General features: G+C 43.2%; 1 protein-coding gene across 6 annotated transcripts; it reads right to left on the bottom strand.

The window, feature by feature from the left end:
• Positions 1–1,908: 1,908 nt before the first annotated feature.
• LOC108496795 (uncharacterized protein C11orf24 homolog) lies at positions 1,909–25,775 on the bottom strand. Of its 6 annotated transcripts, XM_017813839.1 has the most exons (7): positions 25,326–25,460; positions 24,383–24,505; positions 20,229–20,325; positions 19,795–19,843; positions 7,707–7,945; positions 4,891–5,007; positions 1,909–3,742 (listed from the first exon to the last, which is right to left on the bottom strand). In XM_017813839.1, the coding sequence occupies exons 5-7, from the start codon at positions 7,861–7,863 to the stop codon at positions 2,583–2,585; spliced, it is 1,434 nt and encodes a 477-aa protein (XP_017669328.1). In that variant the 5' UTR covers positions 7,864–7,945; positions 19,795–19,843; positions 20,229–20,325; positions 24,383–24,505; positions 25,326–25,460; the 3' UTR covers positions 1,909–2,582. The 6 variants fall into 6 exon arrangements, with proteins under 6 accessions (XP_017669328.1, XP_017669348.1, XP_017669337.1 ...); XM_017813859.1 differs by lacking the exons at positions 19,795–19,843; positions 25,326–25,460 and adding an exon at positions 25,699–25,775; XM_017813848.1 differs by lacking the exon at positions 19,795–19,843 and having other exon boundaries at positions 25,379–25,470.
• Between the last annotated feature and the right edge of the window lie 1,547 nt (positions 25,776–27,322).

Below are 27,322 nucleotides of genomic sequence, written 5' to 3' on the forward strand. Positions count from 1 at the left end.
ATATATCTTCAAAGAGGAGAATAAAAATCAGTGCAACTTCACAGACTTCCACTCCATAGAATCTGGTGTCCAACTTTGGGTCTACAAACAGATACACAGAGACCAAAAGAAAGCAAGCCACAATGAGTGCAAAGTTCATTCAGAAAATTCCCCATATCTAGGATAAGCACTTATAAGTCTGATGATCATAATTTCTGTTGTGGAAATGGCTCAGGCAATTTAGAAAAAAAAACCTGCAGAGCACTAGCAGAACAACTGCAACACTGACCCCTTATGCAGGAAGGCACTTCCTAAAGGCAGAAATTCACTTACCTAGACAGGGACAAACTAAAAGGACAATAAATTAAAATCCACTATTTTCTGGATTTACCCTGTCAAAATGCATGCATTTATCCAAGACACCTAAACGAGGAGGAGAAGAAGTGAGCTGAATCTGAGGTAACGCTCACCTCCTTACTTGGGAGATGGCAGGGAGCCGAGGAGACAGCTCTTATCTCAGTTATCTGGAGCAGAGCTCAAAGACCACATGCTTAGGTTTGTGGTTAGTGACTCACCTGCAATTAAGGCAAAACCTGAGATCCCCATGTAAAGATAAATCTCTGGACTTTGTGGTTGTAGAGCAGCATCTGCCAGACATCTGCTAACAGCTCAAAACAGTGGTGCTGAGAGGTGAACAGTCCCAAGCATCTCAACAGGGTGCAACTCCCCAGCTGTGCTAGGGGATGTTCCCAGCACCTTGTTGCATAGATGCAATACACGAGTGGCTCCTGAAAGATGGAAGAAATCAGAGGTGGGATCCCTTCTGCTCAGAGCAAACCAATTAATAATAATCTTAAAATACAATACAATTGAGATCCTCAAACATTTTTTCCCCCTCCAGGAAACATGGTGTGAATTTTGTGGCTTATACTTCAAGTTCTCCAAGGAGGAAGATTCCCTGTTCTTTTACCCTGAGAGATGCTCTAACCTACTGCCATGCAGATGTGGTCCACATGGAAGTACTGCAAAATGCAACCTGATGCTGACAACCAAGTTATCTCACTTCCAAAGCAATCTCTTTGCTCAACATACTCTACTTGCTGAAGTTTTGACCTCAATATTTGAGTGGGGTAAGATTCAGGAAACTCTCTCCAGCCTATTTTGTTCAAACAATGCCTTGGCTCTGTTGCTGCTTGTGCTATCTGCATTCTTTTCATAGCACTTTCAACTGATGATGAAGTCATCTACAAAGTAACCTCTTCTAGGGTAAAGATTCCCTCCAAATTCTAAACAGCCGAAGAATTTGAATAAATAATGAAACCAAAACTCAGCAGCTCAGATTCTGAGGTTTACTTATTATCACCCTCACTCAAGATTACGTGTAAGAAGGATTAAAGAAGAGCCAACAAATTCAAAGCAAGAGAGAAGCTATCAATATGGTTAAAAAAACAAGAACAGACCTTGAGCCATAATTTTGCTAATGGTATGTATGTGTCATTCAAGACATTAATCACTGAAGAATACTTGCCTAAAAATCAAGTGTTTTCTACTCATTCTTTCGAATGTAGATCTTGGGAGGAAAGTTGCAACTGCATGAGCAATAAAGTTTCCAAAATACTAAGAACTCTGTGCTGGTCCTAAATGCAAAAGAAAAACCAAAACAGAGCCTGATATTCTAAGCATGAAAGATAATAGGCAATAAGTGGGTCTGCATACCTGGGAGACTGGTAGCATACTGGTCTTAAATTATAGAAGCAGTACTCTGGAAGATGATCAGTATCTTCTCAGACATGTCCATGCTTTCAGTGAGGTCTTCAAAGCTCCCATAATTGGAATACTGAAGTGGAGGTAATTTGCTTAAGCCCCAAAAGCCCATTTGCTTGCTTCTGAACCAGCAGGGACAGGAATGAAAACAGAAACACAACAAAATATGCCCTTCCAGGGTCCCGTTTATTAACTGAATACAAAAATAAGATCATTTAAGTGCAGAGGCACAGTAACCCACTCCGTGGTGAAAAGAGATCTTAGGTTAGCAGTAAACAGGGTTTACAATACCTTGTAAACAGACCTCTTTACAAGCAAGAAGCATACTGAAATATGACACACACTGGATTAAAAGTTCCCTGTTACAACAATACTCCAGACTTCTCATCTGGCTGTTTGGGAGCATTTCACAAAAGGTGACAGCATCCTTTGCTCTGTTTTCCAAGGAGCACATGTGAAACAAATGGAACACGAGGAACTTGCAGTGTAACTTCAACTGGCACAGTTGAAGAAGCGCTACAGCATTTTCAGAGGGTGGTAGCTTACCCCTTGTTAGGTTTGTTTTGCAATGAAAAATAATGGCCAAAGCTATTGTGCATTATGAAAATGTTAAAAATTATTCCTCTTTTTACGTTTTTACAGCAACTTGTTGCACAGTTAAATAAAAAATTATTTTTTTTTCTTCTTAATACAGTACATGGCATTTCTCCTCAATTGCACTAGAAGTAAATTTGGAAGCACTTTCAGTTTGTGTTATAGGCAAATAGGAAGGAAAAACAAGTCAGGCAGACTTTGAAACTCCTTTCCACCTCTCTGCCTACTGTATTATTCCCACCCCTTCACATCTCTGAGTCCACATACATTCCATTGATCAGGTAATCCACTTGTGTGTAATCTTTCTTCTTGTAGCTCTCATAGGCCTGCATGAGGAAAAGAACTATAACGGTTATGAAAAAAAACGTACCAACTAAAAGCACTGCAAGAAGTGAACTTTTATCCACCAAGTACTGAGTCAGAGGCTCGGCAGCAATGAGAAGGTACTCATTGTCTTTGTCCTGAGTTTCTGCGAGGTCCAAAGCTGTTGTTTTGGGTGCATCTGTTGGAACCATGGTTGTTGAAAAGATGTCAGATGTTGACTTTATCCCGTGCCCAGTCGTAGTTTCTACTGTAGAGGCTGTAGTTAAAACCATGGCACCTCTTGTGGAGCCCAGAAGAGAAGTTGATTCACTCAAGGATCCTGTGTTTGTACTTGCTTCTGGCTTTAGAGCTGGCAGTGTGCTGACATGCAGTGGATTCGCAGACTGAGAACTCTCCAAGGGTTTGAGTGTCATGGCATGACTGGTAGCAGTGGAAGATGTTCTTGCATCCTGTGGGATGAGGGTGGTCAATGTTGTGGCCAGTGTCTTCAGGTCAGCTCCAGCAGTGGTGGGGCTGTTAGAGTGGGGAGCACTGGTAGTGGTGGTGGTAGCTGGGTTAGACTGCTCTGTTTGATTACCTGCCTTAGAAGTAACAGTGAGGGGAGCAGAAGTAGAAGTGGGGGACAATACTGAGACAGAGCTACTATTTCCTGATTTTTGGCTGGTGACCACAATCTGGGCGACATGGCTGGAAGTGGAAGAAAAGATCTTACCAGAAGTGGGAGGAAAGGCAGTGGATTGCATGGTTTTAGCAATGGTATCAGAATCTCCAGGGGCATTTGAAGCTTTGGCAGTTGTTTCATAAGTGGTAATGAAGACACTTCCATTTGTAATGTTTGTTGTTACAGCTGGGGCAGTAGGAGTGGTAGCACTGCTCGCAATTGATTTGCTTGTATTTGCTGTGACATTTTCATTCTCAAACCCAAGCAAATGCCTCAAATGAATTTTGTGAGTTTGAGCAGTTGAGGAAAACAGGTTTTCCACACTGTGTTGGTCAACCTGTGCATTCAGCATCCTCTCCTTTTTCTGTGGATAGCTTTGGTGGGGAAACAGGACTGTTTCCCATTTCCTGCTGACAATTTCTTCAAAAAGACAAAAACAATGAGTTTTGTAAGAATAAAACTCTCAAGCTCAAATCTAACCTCAACCCCCCAACATGCACACCACAACACATATTCTGCAGTAGACATAGTACAACTGGAATAAATCAGTCCTGAATTCAGCAAGAACATGAAAACTCAGGCCCCCCCCCGCCCTGTCTTTATTGCACATAATCCCTTTGAGGATTTTTGGTTTGGTTCAGTTTTTTTTACCACAGACCTCTAGTATTTACCCAACCAGGGAATTAATTTCACAAAAGGGGAGTAATCAAGTAGAGAGCTACAATGCAGAAGCACATTATCAACAGGAGCAGCATTACAAATGTCAGCTCCTGAGAAGAAGACTCATGCTTTCAAAGTTACACATCATTGACAAAGCCTTTGGGCTTAGATTCATAATTTTCACCTCTCAAAAATGGGCAGAAATTCCCACTTACACCTCTCTACATCAGGATAATTTCCTTCACAACTAGTGAGCTAGTTTTATAGTGACATAAACCCCATCTGCTTATCACAGGTCTGGTTGGTGTGTTGCAGAGAAACCTTTGGCAACCCAAAAGAACCATGAACAAACTCTTTTTTAAACTGGGGTACAGTGATTTCTTGAAACATACTTTAAAATGTTGGTTCCTCAATTACGAATAAGCTCCATTTTGTTATTGTGTCACTTAATTAAAATTCAATACCCTGGCACTGGAAAGTCACCATGAGCAATTGCTGCTCTGATTATAGAAGCAGCCTGTTGATTCTGGAACAAAATTCTAGCAATCTGAGAGAAAAACAATGCCAAGACATTTTCCTTTCTCTGAAAAAAATATAAATGCATCTGTTATGACTTTATTTTCACAAGGACAGCGTGTGGCATGCAAATGGCTTGAATGAATGATGTCTTCAACATGGAAACAAACTGTTACTCGGTAACAGTTACAAAAGTTATTCAAAGACACAGCCTGCACGTGCCAGAAACCTTAGGTCGTGGTTATTCCAATTAACTCTACCTACAGAATTATCCTACAGGCATTTTACAATCCATCTCCCTCAGCTGAAAGCCTATCAAGGTCTAAACATAGGCATTTAAAGCAAAAGAACCAGGATCCTGGATTCACTAGGAACCTGAAACATGGCTTTACCTCCAAGTAGATCTTTGATGTCTTGTTCTCCAGCATTTTGGCACACGCTCAGCTGGTGACACTGCAAGAAGATGCAGTGGTTCTGGTAGGGCACAGACCAATTACAGTGACGGTTTCCTGAAAACAGCAGAGAAAATGCATTGCTACACAAAACATACCAAACATGCTGCTTCATAGCTTTAATTAAAGAATTGGAAAAAACAAACAAACAAACAAACAAAACCACAAAAAAAAACCCAAACCCACACAATAACTAGAAGGTCTGGCCTTAAAAGGATCCTGACTCAGCCTTGGCGAAAATAACTGGAAAGCCAATGAAATCAATATAGGAGCTGCAGCCTACCTACCTGCTTGTCTTCTGGTACCAACATCTCCTAACAACAGCAATTCACTCACCCAGGCAGGGACAAAGAAAGTGCGCTACAGTTTGTTCTCATGTAAATGCTAGTATTCACCTACATATCTTACTGAGGGAAAAAGAATAAATGAGCCAAAACTGAGTAGACATCCATCTCATCACTCATAGGAGACAGCTCTCATCTCAGTGCTTGGAGTTACAGAGAAATTCACTCTTCATTCTTTGAATAATGATACCATTAGCCACGGGAGCCATCATAGAAATTGTCTTTTACTAAGTCAAATCCCAACACAAGCTAAATAAACTCATCACAGCAAGAACTTGCTTTCCTGGCATCCCTTTGAACTGACTAACTTCTTTCTACATGTCTACGTATACATAACTAAGCTCTGAGGGAAGGAATGAACCTCCTCTAACAAATACTGAGGAGGCATTTTAAACACTATGCCCAGTTTTGGGTTCTCTAGCTTACAAGAGTGGTATTGAAATACTGGAGTGAGTCCAAGGGAGACTATTAGATGTCTGAGGGGCTGAAGCAGATGATTTACAGCAAATCCCAACTCAACATCAAGGGAAAAAGTTAGTTTCTAGCACAAGGGCACTCCAACGCTGGGCTGGGGACCAGAGAGGTCTCTCCATAAGTTCTTGAACAGACAGATCTAAACTGGAGTTGGACCAGGGAACTTCAAAAGGTCCCTTTTTGCTGTGGTAGCTGCACTACTTCCATAAGTAACTGATGTTATGTCAGCAAAGGTACAAATTACATCTACGGAAGAGTGCCTAACCAGCTGGGAATGTTATTTTTCCACTTCTCCAAGCAATGTAGCTATGAAGACATCTCCCTGTGCAACTGTAGATTACAACTTAAAACTATAATATCTTAAAAAATAATATCTATTGTTTCTTTACCAACAGTTACATATGTGTAACTATTCTGACAACTAAGCCTCAGGTCTCATGTCTGTAATGACAGAAAACACAAAAAAAATATTGTTGGGGAAGATGAGAATGGAGAATGAGATCAGTAAAGTTGATCTTAAAACCTAAAGCTAATAACAAATAAAAACATTTCAGGTCCTTCTTTCCAGATGATCTCTCTGCACATACATTTATGTCAAGAGTTTCTATCTTTTCCACCTCCCTTGACACTAGGTAGTGCAACAGACCAGCCATCAAGTAACAAATAGAAATTAAATTGCATTAAATTACATTTAATACAGAATGTAAAACTTAGAAAAGTTTATGCTTTTGGGTTCAGTCTCGCATGGTTTCCTGAAACGGATTGGGTCACCTAATTGTAGAGGCTCAAACCCTCTGCTCAACAAAGCTAACACTCAACTGGACCTATTTTGTACTAACAGATTAGGAGACAATGAAGTGGTTAAAGTCAGCAACAGGGCCAACCACGCAGCCAAATCATGTTGCAGCCCTTATTGCAGACTAACTAAATTCTTTATGTTTCTCTTCTGTAAAAGGCAGCTGATGACCTTTTCTACCCTATCAATATATCAGAAGGTTAAGGATGACACGTGCATAGAATTTAGAGATTGTCAGGTGGAACACACCAACAGGAAGTGCTACAGACCCTAAGTGTCACCACAGTCAGTGTGAACGTGTCATCTGTCTAGGGTTTACCACCTTAAAAAACAGAACCTGGAGTTTTCACAGCCCTGGTGCCTTGGGAAACAAACTCACCCTTACTTTATCTCCTAAATAAAACAATTTATAAAGGTACTTTCTTTCCACTATGAAGGAATGTCTCATGTTTGAACTACAGCTTTGAAACTCCTGGCCATTAAAAGCAGCATCTTTATTATGTTCCTAACAATCTGAATGTCAGATATTCATTCACCTGAGACAAAGCCTCACCTTCACCACAACATCACCAGCTTTTTGAGCTTTCACGTGTGGCTAGATAGGATTGAGACCTTCATAAGGACAACTCTAACTCATTTAGAAGTTTAATGCTTTTATAAAGACATCCCAGAGGTAGTGAGCAGAAGGCTTTCATCTCGCCAGATTTGTTTAACCCTGTGCTCAGTTGCAGGATACAAGTAGTTTCTTCTAAGGCAGGAAAAACATAGCAGGGAACAAAGACTACTCGTTCTAGTGCAGCTGTCTACAAGAGCACTGTTTACTTGCAAACATCTGGCAGAATGGAATAATCACTCTTCAATTCAAGTGACCTAACACTGCTTGCACGCTATCAGTGCACACCAAGAGCACATGCATGCTGTTTCTTATAGAAGCTAGAAGGGCCCTGGGAAACAGTTGTTCTGGATTCAATTTAACCAAAGCTGTCAGAAGTTACTTAGCACTACAGCACTGCACAGAGAAGCATAACTGTAAAAGCCCGTAAACAACTGGAATTAAGAAAGAAAGTTGTCAGGGGAGCAGTGGAGACCTTCAAGGAACAGAAAACACAGCTGGAATTCCATCTAAGGGACAAGAACCTCACCTGAAGCACCTGGGCTTTGACAAGCCTCCCTGCATTGTTTTTCAGTTGTAAGCCTGTTTATTTGCACTACATGGACTCCTCTCCCCTTTAGGACAGAAAACCTGTGTTCACATATAGAGAAGGAAATCAGCAGGAAGAATACAATGGCAGTCCACATCTTCAGGGTTGGCCTTACAGGGAGGCTTCTCTTCCCAGAAGCAATTCTTTCTTATATCAACTTCAGATCCACTGCAATATACCTATTAAAAAAAAAACAAAACAAAACAAAACAAAACTTTCTATATTCCTATCAGCAGCAATAGAAAAAAAAATGTACAAAAGGCAGGCAAGTATCATTACACACCACAAACAAGCATGGACGCAGAGGCAGGAGAGTACAGACCATTCCCAAATTCACAGAGAGGTTCCTTCTTTGTAAAAGGTACTTTGCTCTTCTTCTCTCAGGTCCCAATGAAGAACAGCTTAAGTCAAAAGCCATGGGTACAAAGTCAATCTCAAAGCACACAAGCATATGATATGATGCCTTTTGACCCATTCTGGGACCCTCAATGTTGTTCCCAAACTGAGCAGAAGGGTTTACACCAGTTTGAGTACACTGATAATATGGGGAACTATAGTCCTGTCCCTGCCTTTATACAGAGTCAGTCAAAACCAAGAACCAAAGGTTGATTTCTGCTTTGATTTTCCTGCTCATTGCAGACAGCTACAGGAAGCTTTGATTGAAAACAAGCAAAAGCCACTATTTCAGATCTTCCAAGACATTACACAGACACATCAACTGTTACGAAGAAGATTCACACCCACAGCAAGCCTTCATTTCCCCACATAAAAAAATAGGCAGTGTCTTTCCTTCATTATCAATGCACACACAAGTCTCTGTCCCAATGGAGGTGCTTTCATCCTTGAAGTCACTGAAGCAGCTCAAGCTGATATCAGAGCAGATCATCGGCTTCTGTCTGGATTTACCCTCCTGTTTCTGAGGCTTTTTAAAGTTCAGCCTGAACTAGACCAATTTTAAGGCTGTGACCTAAGTAATTTTTAAGGGCAACCCTCTTCCTCATCACTGAAGCAAGCTTTAGTCCTCATCCTGCTGTTATGAAATGTCACAGCCTTCAAAGGGTGTTGAGATTCAACTTTGTGTGACATCTCAAGGATGTATGTGATGACTGCAAAGGCAGCTCACAACACAGAATGAGCAGCATGTGTGAATGGTATAAATATCATAGTGAAGAACATCTAACAGTCATCAGTAATGTGCGTAAGACCCTGATTTAGCCATCCATGCAAGAAGTTTCGGCCTGAGTTCTCAACTCCAGTCCCAACTACACTTGTGAATTTAAGAATCTGACTGAGAGCCTTTTTTACCCTCCAAGAAAGCCCAAAATAACATTTATTAGCTTTGACTCACAGATCGCAACATTTTGATGCCTCCTACCATGGAACTTTTGTTTCCAATTTTTCCTTCTTCTTCTATATCCTCAAGCCCCAAAAAGGGCAACAGTTTTAGCTTCAAAATAACCCTGTGTGAAAAGGGGTGAAATATAAACAGGTACCCCAAGCTTCGCAGAGGACTCATAATATACAGGTCCACATTGGACGGTCAAAGAGCCAAAGATGGGGACAAAACTCAATACTAAACTGCAGTGCCTCAAGTTCAGCTTCTCTAGTCACCCTACAAATTCCATAAGGAACTCAGAGTCTCCTTCCTGCCCACTTATTCTAGTAAAGAGAGTTATTTTACCTGTTGAAAATAGATGGAGCATTTCTATATCTTCCGCTTTCCCAGAGAGCAGGGGAGCCCAAACTGACTGGGCTGTAGGGTACTTGCACTGCTGACCTTAGCTCATGCACCCCCGTTCAGCTTTCTCCTTGGAGCAAGTGTGCACAGCGTCGCACTCGCTTTGTGTGAGCAGGTTTCTCAGTGCAGCCAAAAGTTCATGCTTGCGTCATCCCACCTGGCAGCTGGAAATATTTCTAAGTCTGACCTAACAACAGAAGTCTTGGCAAGGAAAGGCAGCTCAGCAGCCCCATCTAGTCCTGCGTACCAGAGACTACGTCTGGTGTCCAGCCAGCACCAGCCTCACGAGGGTCTCTCTCCATTTCACACTAGACATGCACAGCACAGACTGACTTTGCTCATTCCTTATCACTTGCTCTTCCAAGTGCACCTTAGCAGGAGTTGAATGAATCAGCACAGAAGAGGAGGTGACCAGTGCAGTACACAAATACAGCCTTGGCAACACGTTACACTGGCATCAGCTGCTCAGGAAAGCAGCCCCACGTTTTTTGTCAGGGGATTGGTAATTTATTGGTAATTAATTTGTGCTATTCAGCCAAGCTAACTTTAATACTTTTCCCACTGTTCCAAATTACAAGACACTTCTACAAGTTTGCCTTAGCCATTAGCATGCTCTTGCTGTCACTCTTAGCATATATTGCAGATTAACAATTGAAAACTGCAGTTTGACAAGACTGGGAGCAAGTGGGAAAGCAAGGGAAGACATGAAGTAACTCTGCCCACAAAAGATTTTTCCTAGAACAGGCAGATCCTAATTGCTGGCAGACAGCAAAAATTCCTTTAACTTACAGCAAGTGAACTGGGTTCTCTCACGGACACTGTAGGTACTTTGCCTCAGAACACTGTTTGTCAACCTGTACTCCCACCACAATGTGCCAAAATAACTGCACTTTTTTTTAAAGTTCAGCAGTCCTAGGCAGAGATGCAGAAAGCAGTATTTGACCCACAGAAAATAAAAAAAAGGAAAAAATACATAATTAATGGTAAATTTTATATTTTAAAGAGTGCAGCTTTTCTTTGCTGTCCATTTTCAAGGTAAAGTGTTTACAAGAAGCATTATTTTACAGCCTAAGAAGTGACCCTGAGAATGAACTGCCTGTGCAATAATGTATGCATATACTGTTTTAAATAAACTAGTAAAGAATAACAGCAATGAAAACAAATACTTAACACTTATTACAGAATTTTTTCCTACCTTTACTAATAATTCTCTAGTTATATTAACCACCCTCAAAGAATAAACATCTTCCATTGCATTTTGAAACTGCAGATATAGCAGTATTATATCTATGAATAAATACTATAATTATTATTATAGTTAAAATCTCAGTATATTAGGACAAATAAAACTGAACCAACCCAAGTACCACAGATATTTGTAAGATTAAATGTTGATCACACTCAGGGTCTTGAAGCTGTTGCGTTAACATAGCTATCTGTCCCCTATGCAAAGAGGTGTTTTGTATCTTCAACCACCTTAATTCACTACAAGTCCTTCCCATCATGGCTGACTTTGGTTCCACTCAACTGCAACGACTCTAGAGGAAAGCAAAACCCCAGTACATGACTCTCACCTCTTCCAAAGTACCTGGCAGCCTTTCTGGATTAGCCCAGCAGTGGTTTAGCCAAGCTCATACACAAGAGATTTGTCTCCCCTTTCCCTCTCAATAAACATGGTCTCCTCAGGGGCCAACTGATAATACCTCCCCTAAGACACTCAATCCAAAATTAGAGGCTTAAAACACTTCTCAGTGTTGTTGCAGACTGAGCACGTGAAGTAGACAAACGTAATGCACAGACTATAAGTGTGTCAGATAAGCAAATAGCTCGTTTCCAAGTCCAGCAAGGGGATAACCAGATGCAGTCATACTTTAATGCAGTACAAATGGCACTTGGGATGTTGTATTAAATATCAGAACCTCCAGCTAGAGGTCAGGTTTTTTGGCCTCTTCCACCTTAGCCAATCCCATACATCCAGAACAAGAGTTACAATTACCTCCAGATCACCTTTCCTGATTTAACAACTGCCTTTTATAATCACAAGCAACAAGCTGTATTTCTGCCTTCCCATCATACTTCCAGCCAGTTCCACATGGCTCCACTCATGCTCAGAGACCCCACTGAACACCCACTCCACACACCTACAACCCAGAACAGCACTAATTAAACCTTCTCCAAATCGTGTTGATCCCCAGAAGAAACCACCCTCTGTCTGGAAAATATGATGGAAGAGATGAATGCTACTGTTCCCATCAGAATTAATTTTGAGAAATCAGGGCAAAATTCACACTCTGAGCATGACCTTCTTCACTTTTAGAGCATCCCCAAGGGAATTAAAAGCAAAAAAAAAAATCACAGAAGACAGTAACAAATAAAATGTGGGAAAAGACTACGCTCTGAAAAATGCAAATTTCACTTTTGTCATCTGTGGCTATAACTTAGCATATATAACTAAAATAACTTTGAGCCAACAACTGAATGACTGGTGACTTTGCAATGTACACACATATCCAGAGGGTACTGCCCACTGGGTTTCAAAAGAATTCCTCTCTTCTTGCTGATCTCACAGGGCTCAAGACAAGGAATTTGTACAAATTAAAAAATGCAGAGTATTATTTCAAAGAAAATGATTAGGGTGATGTTTCAAGAGCAGAGAGAAGCCTTTGGAAGATAAACCCCTTGCCTCCATGCCCTCCCAGCCAGACTCAGTTGTTCGTGGTTAAGCAGCTGCAAGGTGCACACAGGGACTGCACCAGGGTGAAAAGAGAGATGTAGAACTAGACAAAAAAAAAAACATGGCAAGAGGGAGTGTGGGTGTTAGAGATCACAGGTACAAAGTGTGCAAAGCAAATCATTTAGGGCAACACATGCTCCTTTTGAGCTGTCATCGAAGAGCCAGCAGACACTGCCTCAAAATTCATTCTTACAAGTGTGCATGGACTAGGTATGAAATAAGTTCAAAGAGTAGCAAAGAAATGTTCTAGCTTCAGTATATCAACAGAGCAGGGAAAACAGAGGTGGGATCCTTTTGCAGACAACAATGCTACTTTCCCATCCAACTCAGAAGACATAAGGCCTGTGTCCTACTTGCACTTGCTGCTAAACACTTGATGTGTTGTCAGCCCTCTAAACAAGTGCTGTATTTCTCTCTTTAGAAAAACAGAATTCAACTAGATTTTGCTAAGGGAAGACAAGCACACCTCGTTTGGTAAATCAAGGCAAGAATATAGGAGACAGGGAATCTGCGCTGCAATCCTGAGCAGCACTTTGCTTCCCAAGCTTCTCTCCAAGACTGAAGATGCACATGAAGATAAGTCTGGAGACAGAAGGGGCAGCACCCCATGAGGCTGACCCAATGTCAGCTGAGCATGACCAGACGAAGTTATATGATTCTCTGAACAGCAGCTTTAGAGCCATTAAGTTCCTTTGGCTCCCCAAGAAAGTTATTGACAGGCTGCAAAGCTGTTTCTACAACATGTAACGTACTACCAACAATGAAGAATGAAAAGACTGTGAAGCAGAGAAGCATTACAGATTATAGAGAAGGAAATACATTGCTAGGTCCCTGGTCTGGACACAGTTCCTTTGACTTCCTAAGATGTCTGCGCAGTGTGAAGCATTCCCACTTCCTTGGAAAACCAGGATACAACAATCAAAGGCCCATTTTTTGCCCCAATACTGGCTCTCCATGCCCCCATCATTTCCAGTATTAACAAAATGCTCCCGTAGAAAGATGACTGAGGTGGAAAGTGCACAGTTCCATACTTTCAGAGGGAGTTTTGAAGGAAAATGTGCCTAGAAATCATGAGTACTATCTTGTAGATACATCAGCCAGGCTAAAATGCTGACCAGCCAGCTGGATCTGATAAACACCTGGGGCTGACATGAGGGCAGGAGAGCATTAGAGGATGATCTGCTGCAACAGTAGGACGCAAGTTACACATGCTCTGAAATGCAATTCGGAGAAAAAACATTGCCAGCTCAGATCCAGAAGTTCATTTCTTATATTCCCTCTCCTACACAATTCTTCAGTCAACACAGCACAGCTGGCCATGTATTACAGAAGAGCTGGCACATTAGCAGCACACTCCTTGCTGCAGCAGACAAAATAGGGTATTGGATGGACATAGATTTGGTCTGCTTCTGCCTTTTCTTATGTTTCTCCCAATACACGTCCACAAAAAAGAGATTTAAAAAATCCCACAAAGCCAAAAAGCCTACACAGACTGCATCACACTAGAATCTGTTAAGGACAACAGCCCAATAAGCAAAATAATTTTAATTAGGCAGCAATAAAGTTATACATTTTCTCCTCCCCTAAATATAAACCACCTCCTTCAATTTGTAGTGTAGTCTCCATCTATGGTTAAATCTCCCATCAATCTGCATGACACACACCCCACAGGAAAGGTGACTGCAACGCCTACAGCAGCATCTACAAGCTTCAGGGAATGAGCCTGCCTCTCACCCCATCCCACCAGCGAGGAGGCTGGGCTGGGGATGCACATGAAGTCAGACGGGACACAGCCAGGACAGGTGACCCCAACTGACCCAAGGGATATTCCAGACCGTACAGCATCATGCTCAGCATATAAAGCCAGGGAAACAAGAAGGAAGGGAGGGATGTTCGGAGTGATGGTGTCTGTCTTCCCAAGTCACTGTTACCCATGATGTAGCCCCGCTTTCCTGGGAATGCCTGAACACCTGCCTGCCCATGAGAAGTGGCGAATTAATTCCTTGGTTTGCTTTGCTTGCAAGCGCAGCTTTTGCTTTTCCTACTAACTCTGTCTCAACCCAAGAGTCTTCTCACTTTTACCTTTCCATTTTCCTCCCTCACTCCATGTGGGATTGAGCGAGTGGCTCTGTGGGGTTGAGTTGTGAGCTGGAGTTAAACCACAACAGGCAAATTTGCTACACTGGGGCTTATGGGTGCTTTTTTTGCTTAGTTTTGTTTCAAGTATTATCAGCTTTACCCATTTCCATCTTTCTGTGCCTCTGTTCCCCATCTGTATTCCTCCCTCAGGTGACAAGGCAGATAGATTATACAGCTGAGGACAGTCCACACTGTCACCATTGAGGCTTCATGGCCACAACACTTTGCCTCTGAGGAAATAAATGTTAAAGCCTAAAACCCCAAACCAGCATCACTCATCCATCATCCTTTCTCCCCCGTATTAGTGCCATGTGCTCCAGCTCCAATGCTGAGAAATACTACTCAGCAGGACACTTTTCCTGTGAAAAATGATCAGACAGCTATTTGATTTATGAAACTGTGCCTTGTTTTGAAATATCTGAAACAATCTAGTTTTAATATACAGAAAAGTGAACTGCCAAAGGCTAACTACATAAAGCTGTGAGTGAACAATAAATCTGTCAACAAAAATACCTTCAAGCAATAAAACCATGTACTATGGCTCAACTGCAACCTTCCCTAGTCTGATCTGAACCTGAAACAGATAGCAAATTTTCAGACATGGTGTTGTCTCATGGGAACAGGAGATCAAATGTAGGGCATTTCATACCATGTGTTTCAAATTAAACAGCTTTCAACAGGACCCTCAAAGGAACCATCCAGTGGCTCCCACATGAACTCTGCAGCCATTGAGCTAATACAGAGCAAAGCTGATCAAGAAGGGTAAAAGGCAAACTCATGACTTTTTCTAAGTGCCTGCAGAATCAGGCACTTTGCAGCAAGGGTGGTTCATGCTTGCTGACAGATGGCATTAGAAGCTAGAACCAGCACAGTGCACATGCACAGGAATAAATTGTGCCTGAGGTGCTATTAAATTCAAAACTGACAAGTCTGGAGCTAACACAGACTTAAACAAGCAGCAACTTCAGCCTGAAGGCACAAGTAACCAAGTGTTACTTTTGGAGCAAGTAAAAACTGCCAACATGTTGAAGTTTGGTCACCCACCCACCTCCTGCCCTGCAGAATTTTACCACAATCAGCAAATTCCTGGCAATACAGATCAAGTTAAATTTCACTGAAATGCCATCCTTCACTCCAGATATTTCTGAGAAATCATTATGCTCCTCTATGGGTTCATGTCACCATAACACTAATTTTAGGTCCGTAGAAACAGAGGGCCCATCTCCATCCAGAACACAAGGTTCTGCAACCTTCCCCAGGAATTTAAGCCTCTGCACGGTTTTCAGCAGGGTTACACACAGCAGAGATGGCACCTTATGTTACAAAAGCATCAGGCAGTACTGTGGGGAGCTCAGAAACTGAAAAGAAAGTTCAGGCAGCCTGGAAACAGCCAAACATGGTCCCAGTGCAATGACTGAAAGGAAACTTCTGCTCAGCGCTAAAAGAACTTGAAGAAAGGAAAGCATTTTTGGCTGTTTCTCCTTTCTGCAAGGAAATAGGATCTTTGTGCATATTCTGAAATACAGAGAATAAATACAAATTTTAAAAAAAATTAATCAAAAGAAATTAATCAAAAGATATGTGCCTACACCTTCCCTTATCCTCACAAGCAAAAAATCCTGAAGGCTACTAGATTACAGGAGGTTTCTTCTTTTTAAGCGAACAACTCAGGTTAAAAAACAAAGGTAGCTTCATACCAAGGATCTCCCAGGTAAGATGCAGCAAAAAGACACTCTAGCTTATCTTATCACAATACAATATGATACTGAGGGTCTTTTCACTATACATAAATCACAAATACATAGCACAAATCAAGAGACTCTTCCTAAAGTCTTCAAGCAAGGAACACATTTACAGTGATACCAAATAAGGTTTGTTGGTGCATGCCTCCTTGCTTTGTGATTTTGACAGCTTGAAAGGCATGGAAATCACAGGGCAGGGTGGGGAAGCTTAGCCAAGTCTATTTTTTCTAAACAAAATAAAAATCAAATGCAGTAGCAGCTTTCCTAAACCTTGCTGACCTTCCCTGTGGCAGGTTCTTCATAGCCAGTAAGTATTCACCAACATGAATGTAAACCTATGGGTTATCAGAACCTACAGGAAAAACATCCTTCCCTCTCCTTACTTCATGGCAGCATCTGCAGAAGTGCTTCAGCCCAGCTCCTGGGTACCTTGTCTCCTACACGGCAGCAGCTACTTCGTTGTAGGTTCCCTCTTTTCAGTTTCAGGGGAACTCATTTAAGCTTTGAGTCTTGATGCTCAAAACCTGCTAAATAAGTCAAAGTAAAATAAGCTTGGTTTGAGCTCCTCAAAGCTTTTCCAGTACAAATGTCTTTGCACCAAAGAGTCCCTCATTGATGGAAGAGGGAGAGCACAGGCAGCAGCAGCAGGTTCTTCTGAACCTTTCTGAGCTTGATATAGAAGAAAGTCTGTCTTTCTGTCTTCTGCTGATGTCGCTGAGGAGAACCCCAAAACTATTCCATGGGGATACCTGAATCTCACCATCTAACCAAGAGAGATTACAACTACCGCAAACATTATGTTTCACTAATGTAACCGAACAGTCAAGTACTTGCAGCACTTAGTGGAAGTACCTTGACAACTTTCCTTTGCTAGTGTGGAGAAATGAAAGGCTTCCTCTGCCCTAGAAAACAGTGCTTCTGCCCCCACCAGCTTCCCAACAAAATCCAGCTTCTGTCTCAGCACTCAGTTTCTCGGGCACCTGAGCCATTTTACAGTAAGGCACTTTCACTTCAATTGCCTGAAATCGTATCACAAGGTAAATCTGTCCAAGCAGATAACGGAGCAGAAAAACTACTTCAGTGAGGATTAGGTGTTCTCAGCATGCATTGGGGGGTTTTGGAGTTGGTTTTGTTTGCCTTTTTTTTTTTTTATGACAACCATCTAAGAGGAATTACATGTCACATCTTGCTTAGCAAATCCTCTAGCACTGACATACAAGTACAGAAAACTCTCTACCTATACTGATGCATATTAACATCTACAATATCAAACAATCTCTAGCCATTTAAACTGCATGCCCACCACTTCAGCCTTTGCTTTTTAAAACACTTTTCTCCAGCAATAACTTTCCTGGAGATGAGACAAAAATACCGAAATAAATTTGTACACATATTTACAATTTCTGTCCTTCATCCAGACATCTTTTATGCAGATGAATCGCCGTATGAAATCCAGTGTTACAGCTGGATGGCATTCATGATATCTTGCTCAGAACAACTGTAAATGTGAATGCTTGAGTCAGCTGTGTATCACAATTTTGGAGCATGTATTTTAACTCCAGAAGGGACCTCTGCAGGTGTAATCTTACTGATTTACTGCAAACAAATTTGTCACAAGTCATGCAATAACTTAAGAGCTCATTCAGTAGAAGGGTTTGCAGTTTTTGGTCAGTTCCCAAGGGACAGCTTGCCTTTACCACAGTTTGCATGACATCTGTTTCAACTTTCAGAGGGGTCAAGGGCCAAGTGCAGAACATAACACCCAGAAAGAACTAATTACAAATATTGCCAAAACCTGCAGGGCAGAAAAAAAAAAAGCAACCAAAACTCACAAAACCCCCCACCTCACCTCACTAGCATTTTCTGTTTATATTTTATTTTGAAACACTTTCATTCAGATATTCCTCATGAAGATGGGTTATCAGCACCAGAAATCCATTTCTGCTACTTCACTGAATATATTTCAGTGCATAAACACATATCCAACTTCTACACATTATGAGATTTTCAAAGCCTAGAAAACCTTGCTCTCTTTCCAATGAGAGAAAAGCAACAAACAGGAATCTATGAATATAGGGGATTCAGTTAAAAGCTATTTGCTAAATAGCAAGCAAACAAAACTTCCTGCTTTTGCTTATCAAGTCAGCTGGTAACAAAAGCCACCTGCATCACAGCTCAACTCAAAACTCAAACTCAAGCAGCGTGTCCCTGAAGAACATTATCAGGTGTTTCCACATCAGCAGATCTGTCTTTGGCAGTAATTATTCAACACACAAAGCAGGTGTTTATATATGAGAGTAAGTCTAGCAGAACTAGTGGAACCTGTGACCTGCATAAAACTGAGTCATGTAACTGCTGGCAGGCTCATGACATTGCATTCCCTTGCTGGCTTCACCGACCAAAACATGGCCACTAGAGCCAGCTATACCCCAGACATTGTCCGTGATGCATTTCAGCCACAGTACATGCCAACTCATCTCATGGCCACTACAGCCAGAACACATGGATCCTGTCATTTCTACAACACAAATATAAACTGCTGGCAAACCCTTAAAAAACCCATCATAAATGAAGATATAATTCATATCTCAGCAATGTGTACTTGCTGCCCAGAAAGCCAACTGTATCCTGGGCTGCATCAAAAGCAGCGTGGCAACACGCTGAGGGAGGCGATTCTGCCCCTCTACTTTGCTCTGGTGAGACCCCACCTGGAGTGCTGTGTCCAGCACCTCTCCTATGAAGACAGGTTGAGAGAGCTGGGGCTGTTCAGACTGGAGAAGGCTCCAGGGAGACCTCATTGTGGTGTTTCAGTACTTAAAAGGGGTCATAAGAAAGAGGGAGAGTGACTTTTTACAGAGGCAGACAGTGAAAGGACAAGGAGAGATTTAGATTAGATGTTAAGAAGAAATTCTTTGCTGTGACAGTGGTGAGGCATGGGCACAGGTTGCTCAGAAAAGCTGTGGATGCCCCGGCCCTGGAAGTGTTCAAGGCCAGGTTGGATAGGGACCTGAACAACCTCGTCTAGTGGGTGGCATCACTGCTCATGGCAGGGGGTTTGGAACTAACTGATCTTTAAGGCCCCTTCCAAACCTAACCATTCTATGATTCTATGATCTAGGGAATAAATACTCTTTGCTTGGACACGGAGAATTTCAAGATACCACTGGGCCTTTCTCATCCATCAGAAACTCCCTTCCTTAGCCCCCTTAATAAGCTAATCTCCTGTTTATTGTATGGAAAAAAAACCAGAAAGCTTTTTTCCACTATGTTCTCCTTTTTTACTTAGATACAGGAATTTAAATCTAGATGCTACTGCCAGCAAGACAACACACTGATGATGTAAAGTTTCCTCACAAGGACTGACGGTAGAAAGGAGCTTTGCTGAGACAAAAACATCAGCCCAACCTTTGTAATACAGACCAGCCCACGGAACAACAGGGCATCAGTTCAAAAGAGTGGAGTGCAGGTAAGACAGACCAACCCTTCCTTATCTTATAGGTGTGAGAAGACTGAGTCATTTCCATATAGCTACAGGAACGAGTCAGAGCTGGAAATGAAAATCAAGTCTCTTGAAATCCAGCTTAGTACATAACTACAAGACAGTTTACTTTTCCTATGAAGGCATATGCTTATTAAGTGTGCCATTAAGAGCACCTCAGGAACATCCAGAAATACCTGCTGTGGAGTTTGTCTTTTCTGAAGGAGAGGTGGAAGAGGAGCGTTCCTATAACATAAATCACATACAAATCAAAATAATCAATACTGACATTCAGGGCATGATGTACATTGAGAAATGAGGAAATGAAAAGGTAACACAAATGCATGAAACAGCCTCCTCTCCAATTAATGGTTTGCTTAATCTTAGACAGATCCCAAATATTTCCCTTTAACCAGTTTGCATTCATAACACTTCTACCTTTATTTCCTGTTCTTCAATTTATTCACAGTTCACGAACAGGGATTAATTTTGCCCTCACCCATCTGCACATGCTCAGTTCTTGCTGACTTCTACAGAGTTTCTCTCTACTAATTGACTTGTTTTACAGCAGTTTCAAATCTATCCAGAGAGAGTAAAAGGAAAAATAATGATTTTGAGTGTAGAAACTTACCATGCAAACACTTGTAAGTGTTTTCTTGCTGCCAGGAATTATTGTGCCTTTAGGGGAAGCAAAAGCCAATAAAAGCCTGGATGCAGTAGGAATACAGCTGAAAGCATAGGAAAAAAATGTGTAAAATATTATTGTATGCAACCAGAGAGACATTTCTCTGAGACTGATAAAGCATTTTCACAAAGAGGTGGAAGACTGGAAAGGTTTATCCTGCTTTTTAATACAGAGAAGCCAAACAAAAAAAAAGATAGAGGGGAAGACTCAGCAAAAGAACATGCTTAATCCTATTAAAATTAATGAGATTTCATCCTGGTCTCCACACATAAATTGTGTTAGGAGTTTAACTTAAGTGGATTTAAAACCAGATTTAGCTAAAATGCTGCAAAGTCTCCCCAAGCCAAACAAATATAAATGCAACCCAAGCATACACGTAAAATTCAATGCAGATTTTATCAAGTCACTCCCCTCCACTTCCACACCTTTTTTTTTTTTTTTTAACAAATCTGAAACCAGGACACCAGGGTACATCAGAAGTACAGGTTCAAGTGTTTTCCTGGACTATTGCATAAGCAGTTCTCCAGGCCTGGCACCAAGTCAGAGTCAGATGGAGTCCAGGGAAGGCAATCCCAATGCCCTCCTGGGCAGTCATTGTTAGCAGAAGCAGTGATAGTTGTGAAGAGGACTTGTTGAATGTCTCAGTAAATTAATAAAAGGCTCTTGCACACAGACAACCTCTCTTCCCTCTTTGTGTACTTAGGGAATAACAGAGGCAGCTATGGGGGCTTGGACACTCCATAGCCATGTCTGCAGAACACAATTTAGCTGTCCTTTAGAGGACACAGTCCAACTGAGACTCCCCAAGCAAAGGTGACAGGAGCTGTGGTGATGTAGCGAGATAATCCAGGCACACAACTGTAACTGACTGTGCAACCTTCCTGCTCAAATGGAGCACCAGCTGGTTCCTCGAGCAGAGTATAAATGGACTGTGGGTCCTGTCACATGCACTGGGGGACAGTCCAGCTGGCTGCAAATAAACAAGTACCCATATCCCTGGCTCTCTGCCCTCTGTTCCTTTCTTCATACCACATTGTCCTACAAGAAAAAAAACAAACAAGCGCCCAATGTGCTCTCCAAACGGTTGACAAGCTATCATGTAAAACGGGAGGAAAGGATGTGATGGAGAATCCAGACCCACATGCTGTCAATCCAGAGATCTCACATTCTGCCAAGTGCATTTAAAGACCAGCTTTCCCACCATGGCAATTGCAGCCACTGGGGACAGTGTTTCAGTCCCGTTTTGCTTGACAAACACTACACAGCACCAGCTTGGTATCAGTGCAGTAGCATGCCCACCTTTCAGCACTGAAACCCAAGACGTGATCCTTGAGGCCATGCCCCAGAACAGCAAAGAAAAATAAAGCCAGCAAAGGCAACAGAAGACCGTCAGAAGTTTTGCACCTATGCTGATGGACATTCAAAGTTGCCCTAAGGAAACCTCATTCCAGTGAAATCACAGTAACAGCAAAGCAGAGCCCTCAGCTAAATGCTACTCTACACACTAGCAAGGCAACCCTGTGGTTCCACTGAGCTTTAAAACCCACTTCTGCAGTTCTTGCCACTTGCTTTTGTTGGTTAAGTTGTTCACAGGAACATGCAGCAATGTCCATGCAAACATTCCTTCAAGAAGGGGGTCCCCATATCATGCTGGAGATAAGTTGTCCTTTCCTGAATGAATTGCTGTACCACAGGCACCTTGGTCACCTTACCTGCACATTGACTGACTTGGATTGCCAGTAGTCAAAAGCTGGAGGAGCTGTGAACAACATTTCCAAAGTGTGCAACCAGGTCCTGCCTGCACCAATTTTCAGCATTATTACTGTCCCTGCAGTGCCAGCAGCATACTAATACCACACCTATCAATTCACAAGCCCCACTGACTGCTCCAAGTCTAAGCTGTAGAAAGGGAACCAAAAATTACTGGAGGAACGAATGTGTTAAATCCTTGATACCTCTCAGGACTTCTTGGCTTCCCAGTCAACAAGGTCAACAGCCCTCTGGGGTCAACAGCCAGTCCACACCCAAGCAGGCTGGGTATCATTGACAGGTGGGGTATGACAAAGGATTAGACCTACAGAACAGGCTGGAAGTTGGAAAGGGAAACAACCCTGATGAGCCAGAGCACACAGTGTCAGATGGCATCCAGCAACAGCACTCACAGCAGGGATATTGCCCTCACAGTCCTTTTAAGGGTAGGAGGGAAAAAAGCCACAATGATCACCTAGTCTGGTTCCTGGTGCAGCATAAACCATAGAGGTTCGTCCAACAATTACTGTGTTAACAGGGGGTGGGAAGGGTATCTCATCTACCACACGAATGGACTTTGTACCAGCTGTGTACATAGGGACAAACATCTCCTTAAGAAAGGCATCCTATCCCAATTTAAACACTTAAAAGGGAAAATGGCCAGCTGGTGTGGATTGTCATTGCTCTGCAAAGGAGTTGTAGCAATGCACAGCAGCTGAGGATCTATATGCAAGTCTCAGTGAATTGACTGCTTTTTCCTCCGTCATTCCCAGTGCGTAATTGCTTTTGGTATTAGAAGTTTGTATCAAACACAAAGCAACAATTAAAAGGCAAGAATAAATCTAAAACGTACTGCATTAGCAACGTCTGAACATGCTTATATGTGGCATCCAGGGATGAGAGAAGAAACCGGTCAGAGCAGATGGATTTGAGCCTGGCTGTTCAGCACTCACACGCAGACAATGCACATCTCCATATGGAAACGAGGGACACAAGGCAATGCATGTGACCCAGCCATCCCCACCACTGCTCTGAGCCATAAGCCCAGCATCACTCGGAACACGCACAGTGGCCAGGATGAAACAGACACTACAGTACCCTGGTTCGTGGGAACACAGCAGAGCAGCAAGTTCTTTCCTCCTACATCTAGGTTCCCCCAGAAATGTTCACTGCAAATATGCTGGCATAAACTCTAGCTGGACTTGCTCAATGGCTCTTTCAGTTTATAAAACTGTGTCCAAGTGTGGATGATGACACACAGAGCACATACTCAGCTAACTATGTGTCAGAGCATGGGGAAACATCAGCAGAACCGTATACTAGGCAAGAAACTCTACCCAAACAAATCAATTCTTCACACTTCCTTCAAGCAAACTTTTGGACATTTCCAACATGCTCTGCTTTAAACGAACATCTCCATTCCTTAATGTCCCTGCAATATTTTCCCTTGAAAATTTAGTCAGTAACACAACTGGAAAAGTCTGCTAGTATGTTTCTAAGTAGTTACATTAGCTAACCCTGTAATCCAAGGTATGCATCCCGACATTTTAGATACATTATCAGGCATTCAGCATCGATGTTTTTCATCACCATAGCTGGAAATTCTTTTTGCAAATTACTCCCAGAGCCTTCAAAAAGTCTGTGCCAGGAGACTTTCCTTAGAAGGCAGAGGCTTCAGGTTGTATGGATGTGCCAATTAGAATTTCAATAGCAGATAACCAGATGCAAAGTCTGTTTTCTGGCAGATGGGTTTATAAATCCAGCAGGGAATTTGCAATTAAAACAAAAAAATAAAGATGTCCTCACCAACATGTTAAGAGGCATGTAGCCTGGAATTTCTCCCAGAAAAGTACTAGAACAATATATATGTGTATACATACATGATATATATATATATATATATATATATATATATATATATATATATATATATATATATATATATATATATATATATATATGAAACCTAGAACCAAGCAGCAAAAATGGACAGCACATTCTCTAATCTACTACAGACATGAAAGCTAATAAAAATGGATAGATTCCTTCTAAACTATCCATTACCATGCAATGGACTGTATTAATCTATATAGTAGTGGTTGATTATGGTAGATAGTTTGGATTAATAAAAAAATACATGCACTTCAGAGAGAGAAACACTGAATCAACACACATTGCCTAGTTTTCAAAGCTACTGTTCAATCACAAACCCTCTGAGGTCTAAAGGGCACCGAATGCTCACTATCAGTGAGTTTACCTCACTCATCAAGGCTGCACTGCAATTTAGCTTAAGGTGCAAAGCATTAGCATTTCTTGGGTTTGTTCCTCTGGTAAGCAGGCAGCTAACTCACTTTATCAGGAAACAGGAGTGGTGTTGCATGACCAAGCCTGGCAGAGATTCAGTCAGCTAACATGCAGGACATCAAGGTACTTCACTTGACAGGGTCCTGTAACATGAGTTTTCTTTCCCAATCCTAAAAAACAAAGATTAGGAGACAGAGGGGAAAGTGAAAGGATTTGCTGAATCCATCAGAAGAAGATTCACTGCAATAGGATTTCCCCACAGGATGCTGTATTTGAGAGCTTGGTCAAAGAACAGTATTTATTCTTCCTACCACTTACTGGATTCCAGCTGACACCTTGCTAACATTGCCTAGGGTACAGTTAAACCTTCTGAAAACCTTTACTTAAGGTAGGAAAAGAGGCGAAAGATTTCAGTGCGATACCACACAAAGCAGGATGCTGCTTTCAAGGGTAATCTCAACTGTATACACTCAACCTTACTTATACAGACATACGGTATATTTACATATCAGTGATGCCACGCATAAGGGTGGCGTCTCCTAAGAACACCGTACCTTTGAGGTGGTCCACAGGGCCTAAAAATGTTACCCTCAGGCAGCGAGTTACTTGCTGAGTCAATCACCTCTCTTCCCCACAAGGAAACCCAGTTTTCCCGGCTCCCACCTCCCCAGGAACAAAATCATCTACAAGCATCCACACGCCGCAGGAGAGCAAAGCCACCACTCCCGCCGCTGCTACGGGGGGAAATGCAACTTATCGGAAAATTTATTCGCAACTCCTGTGACAAATTTACTTCCAACTTCTGTGGCAGTTCGTGGGAGCGGCTGCGAGGCTCCTGCTCGCCCCTGGGGCCGCGGCTACTCGCCGCCCAACCCGCCCCTGCTCCGCGGCCCCCCGGGCACCCCCGGCACCGCCGCTCGCCCCGCACCGCGTCCCTCCCGCCCGCGCTCCCCCAGGCCCAGGACGAGACACCGCCCGCCCGCAACTCACGACGTGGCGGAGCCCGGCGGAGGACGCGGCCGCGGAGCAGGAGAGGCGCTCACCCCGCGCAGCCCCGCGGGCAGGGAAAGGCAGGGAATAGCAAGGATGGGAATGACCCCTGGAGACCCCGGCCCCGCCACATGCCACAGCCAAGCCACGCCCCGGACACGCCCCTCCACCCCCCATTGGCCTGCTCTCCCAGTGCCCCGCCCCCTACCGCCATGGCCCCGCCTCCTTCGCGCTGCCCCGCCCCTCGCGTCTCGCCCCGGAAAGGCCCCGGGAAGGCGCCGGGGGCAGAGGGTGGGACAGCCCGCGGAAGTGACGCGTGCGCCGGCCCCTCAGGGACCGGTGCTGTCACTGTGTGAGGTTGTGTAGGAATTACCTTGCTGGTGTTATTTTTAAATTACCCTGAGCGTGCTCCACAGCTTAGGGTTCGTGGGGTTTTAAGAGTTCGGTCTAGGATACAGCAGTGACAAGCTGCGCTCGCAGGAGGGTATTCTGCTCCTCCTCCTCCTCCTGGGTGTTTCATAGCGCGAACTCCGGCGTCACCCCCTGCGAGTTGTGGAACAGCAGTAGGAGTGGCTTTGTCAAAGCTCCCTTCGCTACCAACGCGTTTTGCCCGTGTTTTCGAGGCCAGGGTAGATGGAGCTCTGAGCAACCTGGTCTAGTGGAAAGTGTCCCAGCCCATGGCAGGGGGGTTGGAACGGGGTGATCCCTAAGGTCCCTTCCAACCCAGGCCATTCTATGATTCATAATCACCACCATGCAGGAACAAAAGTTAGGAAAATGTACAGGATAACAGCTTCTTGCTACCCTGGACCGTGAAAAACATATATTCCACCATAATCTAGGAATGAATGTTCTCATATAACTCATACTCTGTGCAAGTCTCCTGATGGCAGTCCACTAATGTAGCGGGTTGACCCTGGCTGGATGCCAGGTATCCACTAAAGCCGCTCTCACACTCCCCTCAGCAACTGGACAGAGGAGAGAAAATGTAACGAAGGGTTCATGAGTTGAGATAAGGACTGGTAAGATATCACTTACCAATCACCATCTTGGGAAAAACAGACTCAAATGGGGATGTTAATTAAATTTATTACTAACAGAATCAGAGCAGGAGAATGAGAAGAAAAGTTAATCTTAAAAACACCTTCCCCCACCCCTCCCTCCTTCCAAATTCTACCAACCGGTGCATGGGGACAGGGAATGGGGGTTACAGTCGGTTCATCACAGGTTGTTTTCTGCTCAGAGGGAGGAGTCCTTCCCCTGCTCCCTTTGGGGTCCTTCCCATGGGAGACAGTCCTTCACGAGCCCCTCCAGCATAAGTCCATCCCACGGGCAACAGTTCTGCACAAACTGCCGCAACATGGGTCACTTTTCCATGGAGTGCAGTCCTTCAGCACAGGCTGCTTCAGCGTGTGTCCCCCCCAGGGCCATGGGTCCTACCAGGAAAACCTGCTCCAGCGTGGGCTCCTCTCCCCATGGGTCTGCAGGTCCCTGCCAGGACCCTGCTCCAGCATGGGCCTCTCATGGGGTCGCAGCCTCTTTTGGGCATCCACTTGATCCAGCTTGGGTCTCCTCCAAAGGCTGCAGGTGGATCTCTGCATCCCCCTTCACCTCCATGGGCTGCAGGGTCACAGCTGCCTCACCGTGGTCTGTACCACGGGCTGCAGGGGAACCTCTGCTCCGGTGCTCTGGAGCACTTCCTACACCTCTTTCTCCACTGATGTTTGTGTCTGCACAGTTGTTCACATGTTCTCACTCCGCTCTTCTCTGGTTGCAATTTTCATCTGCACAACAACTTTTTTTTCCTTCTTGATATGTTATGATCATTAATATGTTACAATCATTCCTAGTCCTGGCTCAGACTTGACCAGCAATGGGTCCATCCCGGAGCCAGCTGGCATTGGGTCCACCAGACATGGGGGAAGCTTCTAGCAGCTTCTCACAGAAGCCACCCCTGTAGGCCCCTGATACCAAAACCTGGCTACAGAAACACAATA

This window comes from Lepidothrix coronata, unplaced genomic scaffold (assembly GCF_001604755.1).
Source record: "Lepidothrix coronata isolate B3197 unplaced genomic scaffold, Lepidothrix_coronata-1.0 Scaffold1, whole genome shotgun sequence".
Taxonomy (NCBI): domain Eukaryota; kingdom Metazoa; phylum Chordata; class Aves; order Passeriformes; family Pipridae; genus Lepidothrix; species Lepidothrix coronata.